This window comes from Chiloscyllium plagiosum, chromosome 36 (genome assembly GCF_004010195.1).
Source record: "Chiloscyllium plagiosum isolate BGI_BamShark_2017 chromosome 36, ASM401019v2, whole genome shotgun sequence".
Lineage (NCBI taxonomy): Eukaryota > Metazoa > Chordata > Chondrichthyes > Orectolobiformes > Hemiscylliidae > Chiloscyllium > Chiloscyllium plagiosum.
Window position 1 is genome coordinate 16,875,632 of NC_057745.1, and position 23,611 is coordinate 16,899,242.

The 23,611-nt window shown below is 39.0% G+C and overlaps 2 protein-coding genes across 4 annotated transcripts in view; one reads left to right on the forward strand and one right to left on the reverse strand.

Moving 5' to 3' along the window:
* Positions 1–23,611, forward strand: part of LOC122540996 (protein FAM227B-like) — a 297,628-nt gene that overhangs the window by 113,128 nt on the left and 160,889 nt on the right. The window lies entirely within an intron of this gene.
* Positions 16,843–23,611, reverse strand: part of fgf7 (fibroblast growth factor 7) — a 92,411-nt gene continuing 85,642 nt past the window's right edge. For both annotated transcript variants that reach the window (XM_043677421.1, XM_043677422.1), the window contains one exon: positions 16,843–17,752. In XM_043677421.1, the coding sequence (XP_043533356.1) occupies positions 17,558–17,752 (195 nt within the window). In that variant the 3' untranslated portion in view covers positions 16,843–17,557. The remainder of the gene's footprint in view (positions 17,753–23,611) is intronic.

Below are 23,611 nucleotides of genomic sequence, written 5' to 3' on the forward strand. Positions count from 1 at the left end.
CGTAAGAATTGCAAGGTATTCCGATGCAAGTGGACAGCTGCACCAGTATGATTGAAAATGGGAAACACCAATTGAGAAAAGACAATTGTATTGCTTCTCTCAGGACACATCCTGAATAGAGGGATTCTAGGTCAGCCCAAACCAAAATGCCAAAACAAAGCCAAGCCTCGGTCAAACAGTTAAAACTTTCTTCAGGATCCGGGCTGGCAAGCCATTGTAGCTGTTGCCAGTATGTGAACTCAAGACAGCTAAAGAGTTCCACTAGACCCAAGTTGAGTAGGAGAACTCATCGGCCAGTATTCAGGAGAGTGCACACCCTGGAAAATCCACCTACATCTGATTTGGAATACTATATTGTTTAGCAACATCCAAATCAGAACCAATCAAAAACAAATCTGGTTTTATGGTCACCCAGTTCGAAAGGAGGTCAATACAGTGCGGCCGTTTCAATGATTGCAGAACCAGTCTTTAACAAAATTTGCTCTGGACTCCAACTCTTACATTTACGGAAGACCTCGTCTAGACTAAGACCCTATACTGGAGAACCTTTCTAGATTAATGGTACAATTTCGGATCTGGTTGCTTATGAAAGCAGCTGATTCAGTTACCACTGATTTCTGTAAGTGGATTGGGCTCAAGCTCAATGAGGCAAAATTGGTTGAGAAAGATCCAACTAGATTAGATCAACAGTTTTCAACTAGAAAATGGCTGCCTGAGTGAAGTCCTAATTAAATACACAGAAGTTTGTCAGGAAAGTCTAGGAACTATCAAAGGAGCCAAGACAACATTGCATGTTGACCAGGAAGAAATTCCACAATTCTGCAAGACCCATACAGTACCATTTGACTCAGTTTGATATAGGGGAAAAATAGAGGCAGAAATCAGAAGGCTGGAAAGTGAAGGAATCATCAAATCAATTCAGTTTGCAGAATGGGCAGTACTAATCAGTCTAATTATAAAGCCGAATGGGTTGTTTCACCTTTGTGGGGATTTTAAACAAGCAAACACTAAACCTCTTTTCACAGCTGGATAAATACCCAATCCCTTGGAGAGGATTTATATGCAAAGCTGGTGGGGTTTGGGGGAGCTGTCCTTCATAAAGCTGGACATGAGCCATGTATATTTGCAATCTTGGTTAGTTATTTTGATTGGTTCTGATTTAGATGTTGCTAAGCAATATAGTATTCGAAATCAGATGTAGGTGAACTTTCCAGTTTGTGCACTGTCCTCGATACTGGCCTATGAGTGTCTTACTCAATTTGGGTCTAGTGGAATTTCTTTTGCTGTCTCAAGTCCATATACTGGCAGCAACTACAATGGCTTGCTGGCCCGGATCCTGAAGAAAACCTTAACTGTTTGACAGAGGCTTGGCTTTGTTTTAGAGTTTTGCCGTAGGCATTCCCATAAGTATGCTACAATTAACACCAATAAGGGTTTGTATCAATATACAAGAGTGGCATTCAGGATATCGTCAGCTGTGCAATTTTTTAGCAGATTATGGAGAACATTTTACAAGGTTAACCCAGGTCACCATTTATCTAGATGATGTGCTAATAACAGGGAAGACCAATAAGTAGTATAGTTCTTAGACATTTCTCCCCGCCGGGCATCTGCCTCAGAAGGGAAAAATGCATGTTCCAAGCACCCCATGTGACCTACTTGGACTGCAGAATCAACAAGTCCAGGTTACACCCATTGGAAGATAAAGCAAGGGCAATAATAGGTGCCCCGGCTCCCACACCTATATCGGAGTTTAGGTCTTTTCTTGCGTTGGTGAATTATTACATAAAGTTCATACATAACCTAGCCTCCATCCTGGCACTTTTGCATCAACTCTTTTGAAAAACAAAAGATCACACTTGGAAATGGTCAAATAGCCAGGCTGCAGCTTTCAGAGATGTGAAGAAACAGCTATCATCCTCTCAGATGTTTGCATACTATGATCCCAAGCAAGATCTGGTTTTGACATGTGATGCCTCACCGAAAGGCATCAGGGTAGTATTAGCTAATAGGTGGCCCAGTGGAGGGGAATGCCCAAAGCGTATACATCAAGATCTTTGACTAATGTGCATCATAAATATGGCCAAATAGAGTAGGAAGGTTTGGTGGTCACACTTGGAGTCAGGAAGCTTTATGGATATGTATTTGTAATATTAACAAACCACAAACCCCTACTAGGTCTGCTTAAAGAGGACAAGGCAATACCACCCATAGCCTCAGGCCAAATTCAGCGCTGGGCTCTAATACTAAGTGCGTATAATTAGAAATTCGAAATTCATCTGAGGAGCCAAGTAGCAAATGCCCCCACTGGCGAATGTACCACCACTGTGCCACCATTGGAAGAGTTCTTAATGGTTTTAAATTTTCTGGACACACTTCTAGCCACAGCTGGCAACATTAGACCTAAGACACAGAAAGATCCAGTCCAGCTAGTGGTGATGGGGGGAAACCAAAGGGCTGACACAACCAGAATTGAAACCTTTTTTGACCCAGAGAGACTAGATCACAGTAGAGGATAACATTATTATGGGGAGCAAGAGTGTTTGTCCCAAGCAAATGTCGCTGCCAGATACTGGCTGAACTCCACCAAGAGTTTCCAAAATGACAATGTTAGGAGAAGTGATATCTGGTATCCAGGATTGGATGCCAACAGAGTTGTATAGGTGGGGCAGTGCCCAGACTGCCAACAAAGACATAAATTACTGTCAGCAGCTCCCTTACATTCATGGGAATGGCCGGGTAAACCCTGGACTCGGTTACAGGTTGACTATGCAAGACCTTCTATGGACTCAGTGTTTATAGTCATTGTGGACGGCCAGTTAAAATGGCTGGAAGTGCACAGAGTTCATTAATTAAGCACTGAGATGATAGAAAAACTGCACACATGGACAATACATGGGCTTCCAGATGTGTTGGCCACAGATAGTGGGCCATCTTTTACTAGCAGGGAATTTGAGTATTTCTTAAAGTCGAATGGCATTCGATATATAAGGACAGCTTCAGACCGTTCATCGTTTGATGGTCTAGCAAAAAAATGGCAGTCCAAACTTTTAAGGCAGGCTGAAGAAAACAGCCTGCAGATGCACTAGATACCAAATTGTCCTGGTTCCTATTTGATTGTAGATCACCCCTTATGCAACTAAAGGGATCGCTCCAGCACAGTTGCAAATAGGGAGAAGCAGTGTTGAATCTGATCCTCCCAGACCTGTGGGGAGAGGGTGAAATGGCATCAGGAACACTAGTGCTGAACACAAGACTCTGCTGAGCAAGAGAGACAGTTTACTTCAGAGATCGAAATTTGATGTAGGAACCCATGGGAATGGGTAAAAGGCATGGTCGATGCAAGCCCTAGGTCCAGTAACATATAAAGTTCAGGTAGGTGCAACAGACAGGAACAAGCACATGGACAGTATGAAAGCTGCAAATTTGCAAACCGTGTGGGAGCAGCACGTGTCTAGCTCCTTGACAGCCTTTCTGACTGGGGTTCTCCCTTCCCATCAAACATTAAAAAGACCTTGGAATCTGAAGTGATCTCAGGTTGGATTAGCACTTGGAGAAATACCTCCGTTCTATCTACAAGCATGATCCTGAACTTCCAATCGTCATTTTAATTCTCCACCTTGATCTCACACCAACATTTCCGTCCTCAACCTGCTACTCTATTCCATGAAGTTTATTGTGAACCTCAGGGGACTACCACCTTATCTTTCAACTAATCATTTTATAGCCTTCTGAACTGAGCATTTAGTTCAACAGTTTCAGACTGTAAAATTTGCCCCCATTTTGGTTCCTGTTCTTGCCTTGTATCATTCATATTTTTCCTTCAGTCAGCAGCACACCTGTGCTGGACATATCTTTTGTTTCTTTCTTTTGTTTCTTGTACCATATCCGTTTCCTTTGGCCCTAGAGGATTAACTTTTCTGTAATGCAATCTCTTCTGTCTTTCACTCAGTCACAGACCAACCCTTTGTCCTTATCCCACATGCTCAAAAGCTAGTTTTGTAACTGATAACCCATTCAGATGAAAAATTATAGACTTGAAATGTTAACTTTGTTTCTCTGTCAACACAGATGTTACCTAAGCTGTTAATTTTTTTCACAATTTTCTGTTTTTATTCAAGACACAAGATTGTCCATTTTAACTTTAAATTTAATGAGTCTGAATGCTTGCCAGTGGATACCTCAAATTTTCTAGCTAACTTTGATGTAATTTGAAGCTAAGATGGAAGTTGTTGCACTTAAAAAAATACTGTCCTTTTTCTCAGAAGGTACTCCAGTTGCCGATAAAGGTATGATAAAGCAGAAGATAAGGCTAACCTTGAACAAACATTTCTTCATGAGCACGCAATGGTTTTTACAATAAAAGAGATGTTTATAGAGTCATTGAGATGTACAGCATGGAAACAGATCCTTCAGTCCAACTCGTCTATGCCGACCAGATAGTCTCATTTGCCAGCACTCACCCCACACCCCTCCAAACCCTTCCTATTCATATGCCCATCTAGATACCTTTTAAATGTTGTAATTGTACCAGCCTCCACCACTTCCTCTGGCAGCTCATTCCATACACACATCATCCTCTGCGTGAAAACGTTGACCCTTAGGTCCCTTTTAAATCTTTCCCCTGTCACCCGAAACCTGTGCCCTCTAGTTCTGAACTCCCCCACCCCAGGGAAAATACTTTGTCTATTTATCCTATCCATGCCCTCATGATTTTGTAAACCCCTCAGCCTCCGATGCTCCAGGGAAAACAGCCCCAGCCTACTCAGCCTCGCCCTGTAACACAACTCCTCCAACCTTGGCAACATTCATGTAAATCATTTCTGAACCCTTTCAAGTTTCACAACATCTTTCCAATAGCAAGAAGACTAGAATTGCATGCACTATTCCAAAAGTGGCCTAACCAATGTCCTGTACAGCTGCAACATGACCTCCTAACACCTATACTCAATACTTTGACCAATAAAGGAAAGCATACCAAATGCTTCTTCGCTATCCTATCTACTTGCAATTCCATTTTCAAGGAACTATGAACCTGCACTCCAAGGTCCCTTTGTTCAGCAATACTCACCAGGACCTTACCATTAAGTGTGTAAGTTATTCTCTGATTTTCCAAAATGCAGCACCTCACATTTATCTAAATTAAACTCCTACTGCCACTCCTCAGCCCATTGGCCCATCTGATCAAGATCCCATTGTACTCTGAAGTAAGCTCATTCGTTGTCCACTATACCTCCAATTTTGGTGTCATCTGCAAACTTATTAATTAGACCTCCAATGTTCACCTCCAAACCATTTGTATAAATGATGAAAAGCGATGGACCCAGCACTGATCCTTGTGGCACTCCACTGGTCTTATGCAAAAGAAGTTTAGATAAAATAGAGTAAGCTAAAGTATTTACATATGACATACATTTAAAAACTTCAAATACATAGTAAAAATACAATTTCATTATCCCAACAGTATCCAAATTTGCAGTACTCAAACGCCAGAGAGAATGTCCTTCTCTATCCTATACAGGATTTGACTTAGCTGTAGCTTCAATTCCTGTTGTGACAATCTGATAGCCTCTTTGATTTGTCATATTATTGAGCTTAAACTTTCTCAGCTTCAGATAACTTCACGGTCTTAACCAAACACTCAATCTGGAACTTTTACTAAACTTACACTAAGGTATTGTATTTTTAACGATTTTAAACTATTTCTCCCTTTCACAGGAGAGACTGCTCTTCATATCCAAAGCCATAACCATTGCAGAATTACCCAAAAGTGGAACTGAATGTCAGTTTTCTGAACTATGAATCGACCTTAACTCCAAAACAAAATCTGGAATCTTCCATCTGAAAGCTTCATGGACTACACTGTTTACTTTGTTTGCTGATAACTCTTCCAATGTAAACAAATTGCCATTAGCCTCCAAAACTATCTCACTCTGACTGTTTCATTTAAAAGACATCACCATAGCTAAAACAAGTACTTTTGATTTAATCATTAAACCCTTTTAGACACACATTAAACCCATATCCCATAGAATCAAATTTTAAAAATCCAAATTCAAAAGTAAATGACATTGAAAATTACATAAATCACATACTTTATAGTATGGTACTCCTTTTTTGAATTAATTCCTTTTTTTGCACTGTGGGGTGAAATTTGGTTCAGGTGCTTTGCTTAGTTTATTCAGATATAGCTGACTCAGGTAGACTGAAATCAGATTTGTCACCTAGATCCTTAATGCTGCAAACTTGGGTTGGCAAATTTGTTTATAAAAAGTGCAGTTGTTTAATTTGTACTAAAAACTTACCTATTACCTGTTGAGGAAGTAATCAAATTATTTGAAATATGTTTTTTAAAACTTACTAAACTTTAGTATGGTAGTGAAAGTGAGGACTGCGGATGCTGGAGATTAACAGTCGAGAATGTGGTGCTGGAAAACCATAGCAGGTCAGGCAGCATCCGAGGAGCAGGAAAATCGATGTTTCGGGCAGAAGCCCTTCATCAGGAATTTTGTATAATAGCCATAGCTTCTATAGAACTTGTGAAAACATTAAATAGATGACATTTTAATTCAAACAAAATGTATCCACTGATACAAAGTTACAGTTAAGTCAAATATGACCAGTGTAATTCCGTCCCTATGCAAATGTACCCAAAAAGTGAAATAATGTCACAGAGGCCAGTATCCCATCACCAAGTCATGCTTCATTTACACATGGGAAGTCCTTGACACTAATCCAGCTTCCTCAGAGTCCCAGGATGTCTCATGTTCGTGTTTATATCTGTCAGCCAGGGCTCCCCAGTTAAACCAGTTTAACAGCCCTAATCAGTAAACTCATTCTATGAGGTCCACCTGACTTACCTTGGTATTATGACTGCATCCCTCCCCCTCTGGGTCCAAGGACATAGGTAGGTTCTTTTTCTGTAGCTCCTCCTGGCCATTTTAGCACCAGGTCAGGTTCCTCCAACTCTGCTTCTGATATGGTCTTGCACCTGGAATGTCTCAGAAGTTATTCATTCATCCTTCAGGTGGTAAAGACATCGAGGTGGCATCATCAGCCATGTCTGTCTCAGATTCCAAGGCATCTTCAACGCTTGATGGAGAGGGAGAACACAAAGAGATCTGACAGCCTTCCTGACTATCCCAAGAAGGCGGGCATGTTTTACTCCCACTCTATTGGTGAGCTTGCAGGTTTCATATGGTCTATGAGCTTACTCAAGACCATTGCACCCATGTCACTAGACCTGACTTTGCATTGACCGTGCCTCTCACTCATGGGCCATTCCAATGGTTCCTAAATCAAATTTTGTCACCTGAAATAAACTGTCTATCTCCCTTAGCAGAGCCTTGCATCCAGCATTGGTGTTCCTGATGCCATTTCACCCTCTTCCCCACAGGTCTGGGAAGATCAGGGAAGATCAGGTGTAATTTGGTGGAGAGTCTTCTCATCAGCAACTATTTTGGAGCTATTCCTATGGTTGAATGAGAGGGTGGTCCTATAACCAAATAGGAACTGGGACAGTATGGTATCCAGTAAAACTGTAGGTATTTTTTTAAACCTGTCTTCAAAGTTTAGACCACTCTTTCTGTCAGAATTGGATGCCTGGCATTCTTGTATATTGATGCAAACTCTTATGGATATTACAATGAGAATTAGATGGGAATTCTCATCTAACTGCAATTGCAACTATGTGTGGCTCATCTCCAGCTTTGTGAAGGACAGCCCCCCTGCCAGCTTTGCACATAAATCCTCTATGTGAGGGATTGTGTATTTATACAGCTGTGAAAAGCAGATTACTGTTTGTTTAAAATCCCCACAAAGGCGAACCATCCATTGGGCTTCACAATTGATACGGCTGATGCTGACCATTTCGCAAACTGGACTGGCTTGATGATTCATTCGCTTTCCAACCGCCTGATTTCTGCCTCTACTTTTGCCCGTAAGGCAAGTGGCACTAGGGGGTCCAGTAGAATCATGGAATTGCTTCCTGGCCAATATGCAAGGTGGCCTTGGCTCCTTTGATAGTCACTAAACCTTCCTAAAAACTTTCAGGTATTTAACTAGGACTTCACACAGGCAGCCATTTTCTAATCGAAAAATGTGGAGCCAATCTAGCTGAATCTTTCTCAACCAATTTTGCCCAACCAAGCCTGGGCCCGGGCCTTTGACTAAAATTGGTGGTAACTGAACCAGCTGCTTCTTATAAGAGGCTGAAACTAAAGTTGTACCCTTAATCTGCAAAGGTTTTCCAGTGTCGGTTCTCTGTCTAGCTGAGGTCTTTTGCAAATGTAAGAGTTCGATTGCAGAGCAAATTTTGTTAAATATTGGTTCTCTGATCACTGAAACGGCCGTGCCATATTGACTTCCTTTAGAACCAGGTGACCATTTAACCAGACTTTTATCTTAATTGGTTCTGATGTGGATGTTGCTAAGCAATATAGTATTCCAAGCCAGATGTAGGTGGACATTCCAGGGTGTGCACACTGCTGGATATCAGCCTATAAGTTCTCTTATTCATTTTAGGTCTAGTAGAATTGTTTTGCTGTCTCAGGGATCTATGTACCAATAGCAATTACAATGACTTGCCAGTCCAGATCCCAAAGAAAATCTTAACCATTTGACCAAGGCTTGGCTATGTTTTGGAGTTTTTCTGTGGCCTGACCTAGAGTCCTTCAGGTTATGTCCTGAGCGTGGCTTTGAAATTACATTCCCTCAAGTGATGCCCCCCAATACCCTGCAACACATGCTCCACTTGCCACATTTTCCAATCAGAGAGCCAGTTGTAGTGCCTGTTTGAAGTCCAGTTGGGCTTCAGCTAGTAGATGCTTTTGCATGGTTACAGCATTAATCCCACATTCCAAACGGTCTCTCAGCATCTCATTAAGGGTTAAACCAAAGTCATATGCCTCTGTCAACAACTCAACCTAGTTAAAAGCCCTGATACAGATTTGTTTGGTTCTCAAATGCCGAGTAAAACCAATAGCGTTTCAGATTTAGAGACGACTTGGGGTTGTAATCCATCAACTTTTGTAATGTTTTAGTATCTGACACCTCGGGGAAGTTCAGGCTCCTAATAACTGAAAAAGCTGCAGCTCCACATGCTTTCAAGAGAATTACCCATTGCTTTTCATCTCCCCAAATGTCAGTAACCTGGAAAAATAATGCATTCTTTCCACATACTGGGCCCATTCTACGATGGCAGGATCAAACGAGACAAGCATCCCAAATAATGCCAGAAATGCTTGTCCCCACTCAAAGTCCACTGTTGCGAGCTAATTTCTTCCAGAGTGTGCTTTTCTCTTGTTGCCGCTGAAATAACAGAGACTGGTTTCCCTTTATTTACAAGTGGAAAGTCCTTGAGACTGATCCAGCTTCCTCAAAGCCAGCTCTGAGGAACAGGATGTCTGACAATTAGGTTCTTATCTGTCAGCAAGGGCTCCCTGATTGGACCTAACAACTCCAATCAGAGAATTCATATTCTATGAGGTCCACCCAGCTGACCTCATTACAATAACTACAAAATCAATATATAGCATATGCTATAGTGGATTTGATCTACCTTCAGATTCCAAGGTAAAGAGTTAAGAAACTCAAAAAGAGGAAGGGAGAAGTCCTGCAAAATACCTTAACACCAAAGAGACGTTGTTGAAATAAAATGAATTTAAATACAAAAATATAAAAGTGAGCCACCTATACCTCATTCCAATCCTAATTCCTCCAGTCTCAACTCCTACTGTAAAGATACATTCCTGTCCTTCAAGTTATACTCTGCTCAACAAAACCATCCTTTTGTTACCCTCTTGGACCAATCAACATGTTTACTTTATTCTTAGTATGAATATGTTTGCAGATTTTCCAGATATTTTTGGTGTGTCTGGTCTTGTGGGAATTGGCAGGAGGCCATATCTACAGCCATTACTCCTGCCATAGAAACATAACTACTCACTTCATTGTCTCAGTCCTGGATGCAACCTCCATTGTAACAAAATAATGGCTTGTTCACCACCATTCTACATTAATTAAGTTTATTTGAATCCTGTTTTATTTTCAGATGGACATAAAAACCTTGTACATAACTTTGTGACATGCTTATTGCACTAGATTAGGGCTCATGCGATTGAGGGTAATATATTAGTCTGGGCCAAGAATTGGTTAATGATCAGAAAACAGAAAAAATAAACAATTTTTGGGTTGGCAGGCTGTAACTATTGGGTATCACATTGATCTCTGCTTGGAATGCAGCTGTTTACAATCTGTAACAATTACTTAGGTGATGAGATCAATTACAAGGTATTTGAATTGCAAAGCTAGATAGATAAATAAGCTGTGAGGATATGAAGATATTTCAAAGGAATATAGAAAAGTTAAATGAGTGGGTAAAAACATAGCAGATGGAATATAATCTGGGATACTGTGAGCTTTATCCATTTTGAAAGGAAACATGCCAAGCAAAATACTTTTTTTAAAATGGGGAACTAATGGGAATGTTAATATTGAGAAAGACCTACCTCAATATCTTGCACATGAATTGCAGAAAATTAAGGTGTACATAAAGCAAGCACTTAGGAAAGCAGGTTTATTACAAAAGGATCAAATGTTATCTATTATCTTGGTGAGTACATAAAGCAAGCACTTAGGAAAGCAGGTTTATTACAAAAGGATCAAATGTTATCCATTATCTTGGTGAAAACAAACCTGGAGTACCCTGAACAGTTCTGGTCTCCAGAGCTAAGGAATGCTATACCTGCCTCAAAAGGAATACAGTGAGGGTGAATGGGACTGATTTTTGAAATGAGGGCATGATCCGAAGGTAAGCTTTTTAATTCCCTAGAATTTAAAAGAATGAGATGTGATCTCAGTAAAGCAATAAATTCATAACATATTTGATAGTGTGAGTACTGGGATGTTTCCTTCAGCAGTCCACAACTAGGGGTCACAATCTTAGAATAAAGAGCTGGCTATTTAGAATTGAAGTGAAAATAAATTCCTCCTCACAAAGGGTCATGACTTTTTGGAATGAGAAGGTTGTGCACGTACAGTTTCCCATTATATTCAAGACTGAGATCAAAGTATTTTTGGATACTAATGGATTCAAGGATTTCAATCCATGGGGATAGTGGAGAATGATGGGATTAAGATCGATGACCAGCTTTGGTCACATTCAAGGGCTAAATGGTCTACTGCTCTTTCCTGTTTATTACATTTTTTTCTTATGTTTTTAATATGCTATCTGCCCCTAATAGACTAAAGTTGATGTAGAGTTACTTACAATCATTTTCCTAATGAATTCTGAAGTAGTTCCAGACAACAGATGTTCATGTGCATGTTTTTAATCCTGCTGGAGCATTTTAACATCTGGGACTAAGATTTGGATGGATTGCATGCAACCTGGCATCTGTTACAGTTGGGGATTCCTTGGTCATACCAATAATCATTGATAGGGTTGTAGCATTGTATTTATTGTGGAATTTTTGAGATATTTTTCTATCAGAGGAGGAAACAATAGTATTTTGACTCACTATGCTGATGGTGCACAAAACAGAAGGTCATAGAGAGCGCAAGGAAATGTGACATTATGGTGATTTGGTCTAATTTATCTGTAACAGGCATCCCTTTCACTGGAACAGCATTGTTCTAAGCTGCAAGCATTTTAATTGGGAGGAACCCATCAGTCACAATTGTAAAAGTTCATGAACTGTATTTTTGGCAGCAGTTTCAGGTGGTATGAGGAGTTTCTAAAGCTTAGCATTGAACCAAGAGTTCCTGACTTTGGCAGCCTCTGTTATTAATCATTGACCTTTTCTTTGTGAGCATAATTGGATAGAAGTAAAATTTGTTTCTCATGCTGTTTCTGAGGTTGGTAACTGTGATGCTGAGAACTTTTACAAGCAGTTAAAACATTTGAGACTAACGTTTTTGAGTTGTATTGTCCTGTTTTGGGCATGAATACATTCCATCTATATTCCTCAGGATTCCCATCTATATTTTGTTTGCCTGATCTTTCAGTACTAGATGGAATCTTGTGCCCATACCGTGGTACGTTTGATTTTAGGAGCATTCATGCCCATTGGCTATTAAGGCCTTTATGTGCATGGTTAATGGCCAGTTATTTGCAGTTAGTTGGCAGTAATGGTAGTCGACAATAAGGTACAGATAGTGGTGTGGGAAAGGGCAGCAGGTACAGAATGGGAAGTGAGTCTTTGTTCAAAGGTCCGTGTGTCTGATCAAGGATCCTGGCATTATGAAAGGTGGGGCAGGTAACATTGCTGAGAGGCACCATCCCACACCTTGCTGCCACCCTCTCTCCTTCAATGTCTCTCATGTCATCGTTCACTACAATTGTGGTCTCAAATCGACCAAAACGTAATCAAATCTATATAGAAGTGGCATCAGTGTTAATACCAGGAAGATAAAAAAAGTGATTTTACGATAGCCAGGAAGCTATAACAGAAACTTGGAGACAGTAAGGACTGCAAATGCTGGACGCCAGAGTAAATGAATGTGAGACTGGAAAAGCACAGCAGATCAGACAGCATCCGAGGAGCAGGAAAATCAACGTTTTTGATTGAAGTCCTTCTTCTGAAGCTTCTAGTGAAGCGTTATTTTTAAAAATAGTTTATTTTATTTTATTGAATGAAGATAAAACATACTGTAATACTCAGCAGGTCAGGCAGTATCTGTGTAATGACTCTTAACTGGATACATGAAATAATTACTACCTTGAAAGCTCTATATTGATCTGAAGTATTTCTTTTAAATCCTTGTGCTCTTTGGTTTTCTTTTAAAATGGCAGACGGGCAAGTGATGTTTTAAATTATTATCCTGGAAGCTATTTAAAATACAGGACCAAAGTATTCAAGTTCACTTATTTATTTACAACCTTCTGAGACTACTGTATTCTTCCAATTCTGGTCTCGTGTTTTCATAGTTCCACTGTTGGCAATTGTGCTTTCAACTTCCTAGATCTTAAGCTCTGAAATTCTCTCCCTGAGCTTTTCTGACCTTCATACTATCTCCTCCTTTAAGACATTCCTTCAGTTCCACCTTGTTGATCAGTCTCTTAGCCACCTGTTCTAAAGTCTTATTTGTTTCTGTGTCAAACTTTATTTCATAACACTGCTGGAAAAGGCCTTGGAATGTTTTACTATTTCAATTATCCCTCTGTAGGCACCAGTCTTTATCGACAATATCTTCATTTTGTGGTTAACCACACAGTTAATTGAATGTATTTGCAATGGTATTGATGGATGACAAAAAATGAAATCGTATTGAGTGATAAATCTGTGATCCGGCACCTGCAGTTTCATTAACTGCTTCAGTCAGTTATGTTTACAGTTTATGATGATGATGCTCCTTTAACAAGCTTGTGTTGTTCTTGGCTCTTTTTTTCAGTGAGATCATAAAAGCATTGATTCTGAAAGATCTGACTTGGATGGGTTTTAGGGCCATTTTGATTATAGCTAACAGATACTGCCTCGGGCAGAATGCTTTGAAGTTTAAAAAGATGCTTGTCCAATGAAAGTGGAGTGGCCACTTCTCCCAGCTTAGCTTTTCTCTGATTTAGTTTGGTTTTAGCAAGCAGAGTTTTGAGGCTGCTGGGCCAAGAAACAGCTACATGGAAGAAGGTATTCCATGCTGAATCTCTCTGCCATCTCTCTCTTTCTTTTCTGTAAGACCCTGTTTTTGATTTTATCTTTTTCGCCAAGGGGTTTTTATGGGGATTATAGCAAGTATTTGGTACAGTATCATTAAGTTGGGATAATCTGTTAGGTTTTCAGATAGATTAAGTTCTTTCATATTCTGTTACCTTTTGTTTGTGTTTCATTTACAAGTAATCTTGTAAATAAATTCTGTCTTGTTTGAAACTACGTTGTTTGAGCAACTACATCACTCTGGAATATCTGTGTTACACCTGCTTAGAACAACTAGCAAAGTTAGAGTCTGGGCTACTTTCTTGAAATGTTTTGAGGAGGTTTGGCCTGATCCATAACAAGTTGCATGTGTTGTTGAAGTTTATACAGATTAAATAATACCACAACAATCAGAAACTATTTTTTTTTCTAGGTTGGTCTGGAGTTCTTAAAGGAAGAAAGTAAAATCAACTCATATCCATTCAACTGTGTTTTATTGTTAAGATGAAATAATGAACGATGTCTCTAAACATGGCGACTTGATATTTTTGTGCTTGAGTATTGCTGGAAATAGATGTTTTATTGAAGCTTTTCACCTTGCACTATCAGAATTTTTAACAAGAATACAAAATCAAGAGGAATACCAACATTATACTGTGGAGATGCCAGTATTGGACTTGGGTGGACAAAGTCAGAGGTCACACAACACCAGGTTGTAGTCTAACAGGTTTATTTGAAATCATAAGCTTTCAGAGTGCTGCTCGTTCATCAGGTGAAGTTTACTTCTAACATTTATGTTGTATGAGAGGAGAGTGCTGATTGGTTGACAAGTGGACTCTGATTGATAGAGGCATTGCCATAGAGAATGAACCCATTAATGCTGATTGACAGTTAACAGTCTAGCTTTATTTACATTTTAAACCATGGAGGTAGACTGTTATTGGCCAGGGCATTGCCCTGAGGAGTGAACCAGTCAGTGGTATCACCTTTTTTTTGTTGAATTGAAACAGGCAGTGCGTGCGTGCAAACACTAAAATATTTCAGCAATACTCAAGTCCTGTACTATGGAACAATAATTTGAATGCTGTTTGATAAAATGACAGAGCATGTTACAAATTATATAGTAATTATAAATAATACGAAGAACACATACTTATTGGAAAATTAAAACATTAATTTACTGATGTTGCCAAGTTATTTAGTAAGATGATTAGTGAAATTCAGATTAGTGGGAGCCAAGGATCTGAATAAATCTAAGCAGATATACTATTCTGTGGTAAAAGGATTTTCAATAAAGCTAAATGTAAGGCAATGCATATTTCTGTAGGAGTAACCAAGAAAAGACCCATAGAATAAATTATATTTTGGTATTAGCCAATGTGTGATTGGACATCATCAAAATCTATTATTTTAGAAACAGAATAGTGTGTATTGCTTACATTACACTCTTAATGACAACAAGTCACTGTCAATTAACATTAGTCCAACTAAAAACAGAAAGATTAGGATAATTGAAACAGAGCATTCTCTGTGACTGTGACTAGATGTGTATTTTTGTTTGGAGAGGTGGACCAAGTGGTTAAGGATGGATTTTTGCAGGAGGCATACATTCACAGCATTAAAGGGACAATGAGATGTTACTTGTACTAAAGAGCTATTAATGGTTTGGAAAGTACTGAGATAAAGAAAGGTGGTTATGTAGCCATAAAATAAAAATAAAGAACTGCAGATGCTGGAAATCTGAAAAAAAAACAGGAAGTGCTGGAGAAACTCAGTGGGCCTGGCAGCATCTGTAGTGAGAAAAACAGAGTTAATATTTTGAGTCCAGTGACCCTTTGGCTGTTCTGATGTGGCGTCACTGGACTTGAAACATTAACTCTGTCTTTTTCTCTCTACAGATGCTGTCAGACCTGCTGAGTTTCTCAAGCACTTTCTGTTTTAGTTATGTAGCTGGGGTGCATCAGTCAAGAGACCAGAATGTAGCTATAAGAGGAAGATTAAAAGTGTTCAGTATTGAAGGATAGGAGCAGTACTTTGATATGGTCTATTGCTGTGATGAAGCGGAAGACCTTCATAATCACAAATGGGTGAATTGGCAAATGCATGATTCACTGAATCTCCTGAAAAACAAAATTTTAGAGAATGAAGTTGAAGATATTGATTTAAAATTCTTTTGGGTAGAAATTCACCAGGTTGGCAGCATAAAGCTGGTCATCTTGGCTGGACACTGCTTTACATGCAGCTAATGATGTTTAGTTTCAGTTACTGTAATGAGATAAAGTATCAAATGCTTTGTAAAATGGATAGTTGATCCAGTTTTGACCATTTTACTTCCGCAGCCTAAGTCAAGTTTTTACCCACTAAGTAACCTTTTATTAAACACAGTTTCTTCAACTGTATTCCTTTATTTCCCAAGATTGCATTCTAGCAAACTTGACCACATCTGACATTCTTTTTCTGGTTTTGACAGTTTTAGTTGTGAAACTGCACCCACTCAATCTATTTTACATTAGTTTCAGTCAGTTAATTTCCTAACTGCAGTCAAGCTAGATCTTGGAAACATGACTTTCATTGAAACCTTTACTGATACTTTGCATACAACTGAGATTAGAAGCAAATATAAACCATCTGCAAATATGCACAAACAGATATTTCATTATATGTAGTGTTAAATTTGCCAAATTCCAGCATTCAGCAGTGTGTATTGACAGTGTAAATATGCTATATAATTCACATCTTTCAAAAGGAGCATTAGAGTATTTAAACCTCCTGGACAAGTGTTATTTTTATTGGCAATTTGACAAACACATAGGTTGGCAACAGATTGTTTGTTTATAACAGTTTGCAAGGATTAAAATCCTGGCCTTTATCAGCAGATCTTAGTGGGAATTATTGCCTAGCGGGAATTGGATTCTTCGTCTCTTACCTATAGAAATGCTGTAAAACCTATCAAAATGTTTTTAAGAACCTTGTAATTTAACAATCTTTTGAGACTAAATTAGGTTGGACAATGGTTTGAATGCGCATTTGAATACCACAAAGAATGATTGCTTTCTACTTTAAACCCAGAGCCAATTAGTTTAAATCAAAAACATATTCTGTTTTCCAAATATTCAGTGACTCTGCATATGTTACATAGAGAGAATCTATTGCTAACGTGTGATCCATATTTTTCACAACTTGAAATGAATGATGTTGAAGAAATCATATATAAAGCATTAATTTTTATTAAGCTGAGCAGCACTGCTGATACTGTAGAATCATTATTTTCACAAGTCATTTACAATGTGGCAAAGTTTGTGATTGTGCACAACATTTTTAAACATTCTCCATCTTGTGAAAATCAAAGATATTACAGTAACTACATTTTTCTCTTTAAAAATACTGAATTACAAAAATTAAATGCTGTATGGAAAGCTACACATTCATCACTAGACTCATATATTATGTGATATTTGGTTCCCCAATAGTCCACAGTGCTTTCTCAAGGAAAAATTGTATCAGATCAAATGTAAAGTGTCTTAATGTTACAATGATTATCTTGAAAATGTATATAATACTGTTTAAGTATGAAGTACCATTATCCCTTAAAACTATCATTTAAGGAAATGTTCTATGTACAAGCTACTTGCACTTCTTTACACATTTGCTGATGATGATCAGTCATATGACTTTCATCCAAATGTTTCTTGATATAAGTTTAGGAATAAATTTACAAACTTTCACCTTTTACATCTGTTGTAACATTGGGATGCATTGAATACAGTCGTGCAAAATTATAAGTACGTTTTTATAGCAAAGCGCAAGCCCAGCTTGTTCCAGATGTCAGTAGTATTTTAGCTTGTGTGGTTAGGATTTCAGTGATAAATGTGCAAAGATGGAACACCTTTATTAATGGAATTTTTGTTCTCATTGTGTGTACTTCATTACGATACTGCCATAGGAAGAAAATGAGATGATTTATTTTCTTTCTTTGTCCTTTTTCCTCTAATGGTTACTCCTTTTTGGTTCAAGGCAACAAACATTTGTTGGCCATTATGTGTCCATTTTGCTGAAGCGTATGTATTATAATTGTTTTCCTCTATAAGCTCTCTGAAATTGCAGTCTTCATTGCAGGTTTTCTGCGAAAATATTGAAAATAAAGTGTACGTTATTACTGAGGAAATATTGCAATTGATGATGAAATTTATAAGTTAGCTTCAAGCATATATTGTTTTCATTATTTTAATATTACAAGTGACTTCACTTTATGGGGTGATTTTCTTGTTGTATGTGTACCTTGTCTTTAAGAGAATTCATTTTTTAGAACTCCATTTTCATTGTGTAAACAATGCTGTGACCTTGCCTCACCATTCATCTGGTTTGGGTTTGCAAGCTGCAGGCACAGAAATTGGCCAATTGTTGTAATATCTGTCTTGTAACTTATGGTGTGTTTAAGATAAATTAACCCTCAGAGTTAATCAATCCCTGAAGAGCGATTGATTATTTGACCATTGTCATTAAGATGAAAATTTTACCTTTACCCTTTTTTATTTGTGCATGATATGTGGCCGTCGCTAGCTAGACCTGAATTTATTGTCAATTTCTAATGCTTGAGAAGATGGTATTTAAGTAACCTTCTTGAACTGCTTGGTATCCAACAGTGTTGTTAGGAAGCAAATTCCAGAAATTTGACTCAACAATGGTAAAGGAATGCAATGTAGATCCAAAACAGGATGAAGTGTGGCTTGGAATGGAACATGTAGGTGGCGGTGTTCCAGTATAGCTGCTGTCCTGTCCTTCTAGCTGTAGAGATTGCATGTTTGGAAAGTGCTGTCAAAGGAGGCTTGGTAAGTTGCTGGAGTGCATCTAGTAGATGATACAAATTGCTGGTGGAATTGTATGTTGGTGGTGGAGGCAATGAATGTTGAAAGTGGTGCTTGGGGTTCCAGTAAATCCGACCGCTTTCCCCTGAATTCATCAGTAGTATTGTTGGAGCTGCAATCAACTGGTCAAGTCCTGACTTTTGTCAAATCCCTGACTTACAGTATCATAGAGATTTATAGCACAGAAAAAGACCCTTTGGGCAATCATGTCAGGCCAGTGAAAAACAAACACTTTCCAGCACTTGGCCTATAACCTTGGCATCACAAGGACACATCTAAATTCCACTTCAATTATATGAGGGTTTCTGCCTCTACCACCTTTACAGGTAGGGAGTTCCAAATTTCCACCATTGTCTGGATGAAAAAGGTTTTCCTCACAAATCCTCTAAACTTTCTGCCCCTTACCTTAAGTCTATGCCCCAGTCATTGATCCCTCCATCACAGGGAAAAGTTATTTCTTGTCTCCCCTACCTATAACGCACATAACTTTGTACATCTCAATCATGTTTCCTCTCAATCTCTTCTACTCTAATGAAAACAACCCTAATCTGTCTAATCTCTCTTTATATCTGAAAAGTCCCCTCTGCAACCCCTCCATTGCTATTACATCCTTCTTATAATGTAGATCCCAGAACTGCACACAATACTCTAGCTGTAGCCTAGCCAACATTTTATACAGTTTCTAGCATAACCTCCCTGCTCTTAAACTCTATGCCTTGGCTAGTGAAAGCAAGTCTACCATAGACCTTCTTGTTCACTTTATTCATCTGCCCTAAAACCTTAAGGGACCAATATACATGCATACCAACGTCTTTCTGATCTTTGGTCCGTCCCAGTGTATATCATGTATTCCCTTGTGCCTTGTAGATGGTGGACAGACTCTGGAGAGTCAGGAAGTGAGTTCTTTACTGCTGAATTCCCAGTCACTGACCTGATCTTGTAGCCACAGTGTTTGTACTGGCTAGTCCATTTTAGTTTCGTTCAAAGATAACCACGCAGGACTTTGATAGTTCAGGATTCAGCAATGCCATTGAATGTCAAGGGAGATGGTTAGATTTTATCTTCTTGGAGATGCTCACTGCCTGGTCCTTGTGCAGCATGAATGTTGCTTACCACTTATTAACCCAAAACTGAATGTGACCTGGTCTTGCTGCATATCGATAGGATTGAAGAATCACAAATTGAGTATCCCCATTTCTGACCTTATGATGAAGGAAGGTTATTAGTGGAGCAGCTGAAGATAGTTGAACCTCAAACACTACCCCTGAGGAACTCCTGTAACAATGTCCCCAGACTGAAATAATTAGACTCCAATGACCATAAACATCTTCGTTTGTGATAGGTATGACTCCAAGCAATAGATACTTTACCCTGAGTCCCATTTGCTTTAATATTGCTTAGGCTCCTTGAAACAAGGTAAAATTCCTGATTTATTTGCCTGCCCTGAGGTTGGGAGTATTAGCGATTTTTGAGAAGATTTATAGCTCAGGTTGATGATAAGTATATAAGTTAGCTCACTGAGTTTGACGTTTGTTTTTAGACGTTTCATCTCCATACTCAGTAACATCATCAGTTGGGAGTATGTCACGGTTTTAATCTGCTCTTCACCCCAAATTAATGGGATCTTACTTTGTATATGCATGCTGTGTCACAATTAAGTAATTAGGACCCAACTGGAACTTTAACTAAGGCCCATGTGATCCAAACTGGGTTACAAGTTCAATAATTTAAGAGATTGATAACGTTAAACATTTTTCTTTCCTTTGTGCTCCCTAGAGGAGCTGTAATATCCCTAGAAGGAAGGCCTTAGGCCTCCCCTGATGACAACTATATATAAAAGTGGAGTTTATGTGCGTTGATCACTTTCACTATGAGTTAATACCTTGTTTAAACTACCTACAGAATGCCTGGCAACTGTATTCTCTGCTCTTCTATATGACAGAAGAAAATGTAATGCTATCTTTCTTCCCTGCTCTGTATAAATTGAGAATGTAATTAATCATGTGATTGTCATGATGTAAATGGGTAAAAGCACTGACTAACTGGTTTATATACACAGAAGCAACCTGTATTTGACGACAAGTTTATTCAAACATTTGATTATCTCCTCTGGCCAAAATCAGGGTCACTTCACAACAGCAATAAACAATGGTTTTAAGCATGTTGTACGAGTAAGACATCTGTGGACCAGCTACATAGTGCAATCTTCATACTTGCACCAAACATTATTGTTCAGTTTGGTTGCTAAGAGAAACAGCAATCTTTCAGCGCAATACTTGCATTTGCACTAGATCTTCAGAATGCATGATCTCTTTACACTTAAAGTGCAATTTCAGGAAAGTATTCCTGTTATAAATTATAGGATATTAAATAAGAAAAATAAACTTATTAGTGTTTAGTATTTTTAGTTCAAACAATTAAGGGAAAGAAATTTGTTCATATAGTTATGCAAACGTATTCCATTTCCTGGGATAGGCAGTACTGTGGATCACTACTTACATGGCCATATGTTGTTCTTCAAAGACATAAATGAAGGTGTGTTTATGGAGGCCTGTGGCACTGCTTACCCTGGGGATAGTAACGGAAATCTGCATAATGCCATTATAGCACTAAATGTACAGATAAATTCCTCCTTGTAAATCATTAATCACAGGTTAATGTACTCCACATCTTCTTTCATGCCTTGATAACTAATTTTTAATTTGTTGTCCAAAACCTTTGTTGTCGTACTTACCTCTTTAATAAATTATGTAAAGATTATTATCAATATGCTAGTCAGCATCTGTTAAGTTGTTTATGTGTACAAAACATTTGGATTCCATTGCCGCACTATTCTGAATTAGCTGTATCGTGTCCTGTCTCCTCTGGTTAAAATTAATTAAAGATGTCCATACCGAGATGTGGAAGAGCTGCCTTATATCAAATGAAAATCTGGAGAAAGGTAATGTGATTCTGGGGTTGGCAAAAAGATTAAAGAGGCATCCAAATGCTCCTTTGATTCATAGGCAAGCTTTATCCTTCTCCTTGGTGCATGGTTACAAAGTGTAAGGAATCCTAAGATAAAAGTTACTGATCTCAATAGTACTAATCTGTTCCAGTAGTCAGTTACTCACATAGATTTTGATTTTTGGGTGAACGACTGGTTGAGGATACCTGCTGCACAGCCAGTGAAGAAGCTGGAGCTATTTTGAAACTCTGGCTTCATTTAAATAGAACTAGCAGCTTGCTTGCCCCATACGGATGCCAATCAACTGCCTAGGTTCAGGGCAGCAGCAGGACCAGGCTGGTTAGGGAGTGGAGAGTAGCCTGGGATGACAGCAGATTCCATTATTTTCATGAGGCCCAAAGGTATGTTGTTGCTGCTCCTGGGCCAAAATACTTAAGTTAAATTTGTGTTCCTGTGGCCCCTTTAACTATTTTGCCAGTAAGACTGGCTGGAGAATAGACAGAATATGCTAAGATAGTGTTCTGTCTTGAAATTGGCATATTTTTGAAGTCTGGAATAAATCCTGGAAGCACACAGCAAGCCAGACTACATCTGTGGAGAGAAACCCAAAGATGAAGGCCAGATTCAAATGCCAGATATGAAATGAGAATGATAGGAGTGTACATCATTTCATCTGCATCCTTTTCCTTGAAGACAGATTGGGGTTAGAACTCTTATGGTTCAGAAGGAACAGATAGCTAATTAATCATAGAACATAGAACAGTACAGCGCAGAACAGGCCCTTCAGCACTCGGTATTGCACCAACCTGTGAACTAATCTAAGCCTATCCCGCTACAACTATCCAATCTTCATTCATGTGCTTATCCAAGGATTGTTTAAATGCCCATAATGTGGCTGAGTTAACTACATTGGCAGGCAGGGCATTCCACACCCTTACCATTCTCTGAGTAAAGAACCTGCCTCTGACATCTGTCTTAAATCTATCACCCCTTAATTTGTAGTTATGTCCCCTTGTACAAGCTGACTTTATCATCCTAGGAAAAAGACTCTCACTATCTACCTATCTAATCCTCTGATCATCTTTTATGTCTCTATCAAATCCCCTCTTTGCCGCCTTCTCTCCAATGAGAACAGACCCAAGTCTCTCAACCTTTCCTCAAAAGACCTTCCCTCCAGACCAGGCAACATCCTGATAAATCTCCTCTGCATCTTTTCCAATGCTTCCACATCCTTTCTGTAATGGGGCAACCAGAACAGTACACAGTATTCGAAGTGCGCCTGCACCAGTGTTTTGTATAGTTGCAGTATGACATTACGGCTCTGGAATTCAATCCCTCTACCAATAAAACATACCATATGCCTTCTTAACAGCACTATCAACCTGAATGGCAACTTTCAGGGATCTATGTACTCCAGGATCTCTCTGCACATCCACACTACCAAGAATCTTTCTATTGACCCAGTATTCTGCCTTCCCAAAGTGAATCACCTCACATTTAGCTGCATTGAACTCCATTTGCCACCTCTCAGCACAATTCTGTAGTTTATTCAAATCTCCCTGCAACCTGCAACATTCTTCCACACCATTCACTACTCCACCGACTTTAGTGTCATCTGCAAACTTACTAATCCATCCACCTATGCCTACGTCCAAGTCCTAAAAATGACAAACAGCAGTGGTTCCAAAACAGATCCTTGTGGTACACCACTAGTAACCAGACTCCAAGCTGAATATTTTTCATCAACCACCACTCTCTGCCTTCTTACAGTAAGTCAGTTTCTAATCTAAACTGCTAAGTCACCCTCAATCCCATGCTTCTGCATTTTCTCCAACAGCCTGCCATGTGGAACCTTATCAAAGGCTTTACTGAAATTCATGTACATCACATCAACTGCCCTACCCTCATCCACATGCTTGGTCACCTTCTCAAAAAGCTCAATGAGGTTTGTGAGACATGACCTGCCCTTGACAAAACCATGTTGAGTATCTCCAATCAAATTGTTGCTTACTAGATGATTATAAATCCTATCTCTTACAATCCTTTCCAAAACTTTTCATACAACAGACATAAGGGCTATTGATCATTGATCATTGACTCCAATATCTTCTCCCTAGCTTCCCAGAGAATCGTTGGGTAAATCCCATCCAGCCCAGGGGACTTGTCTA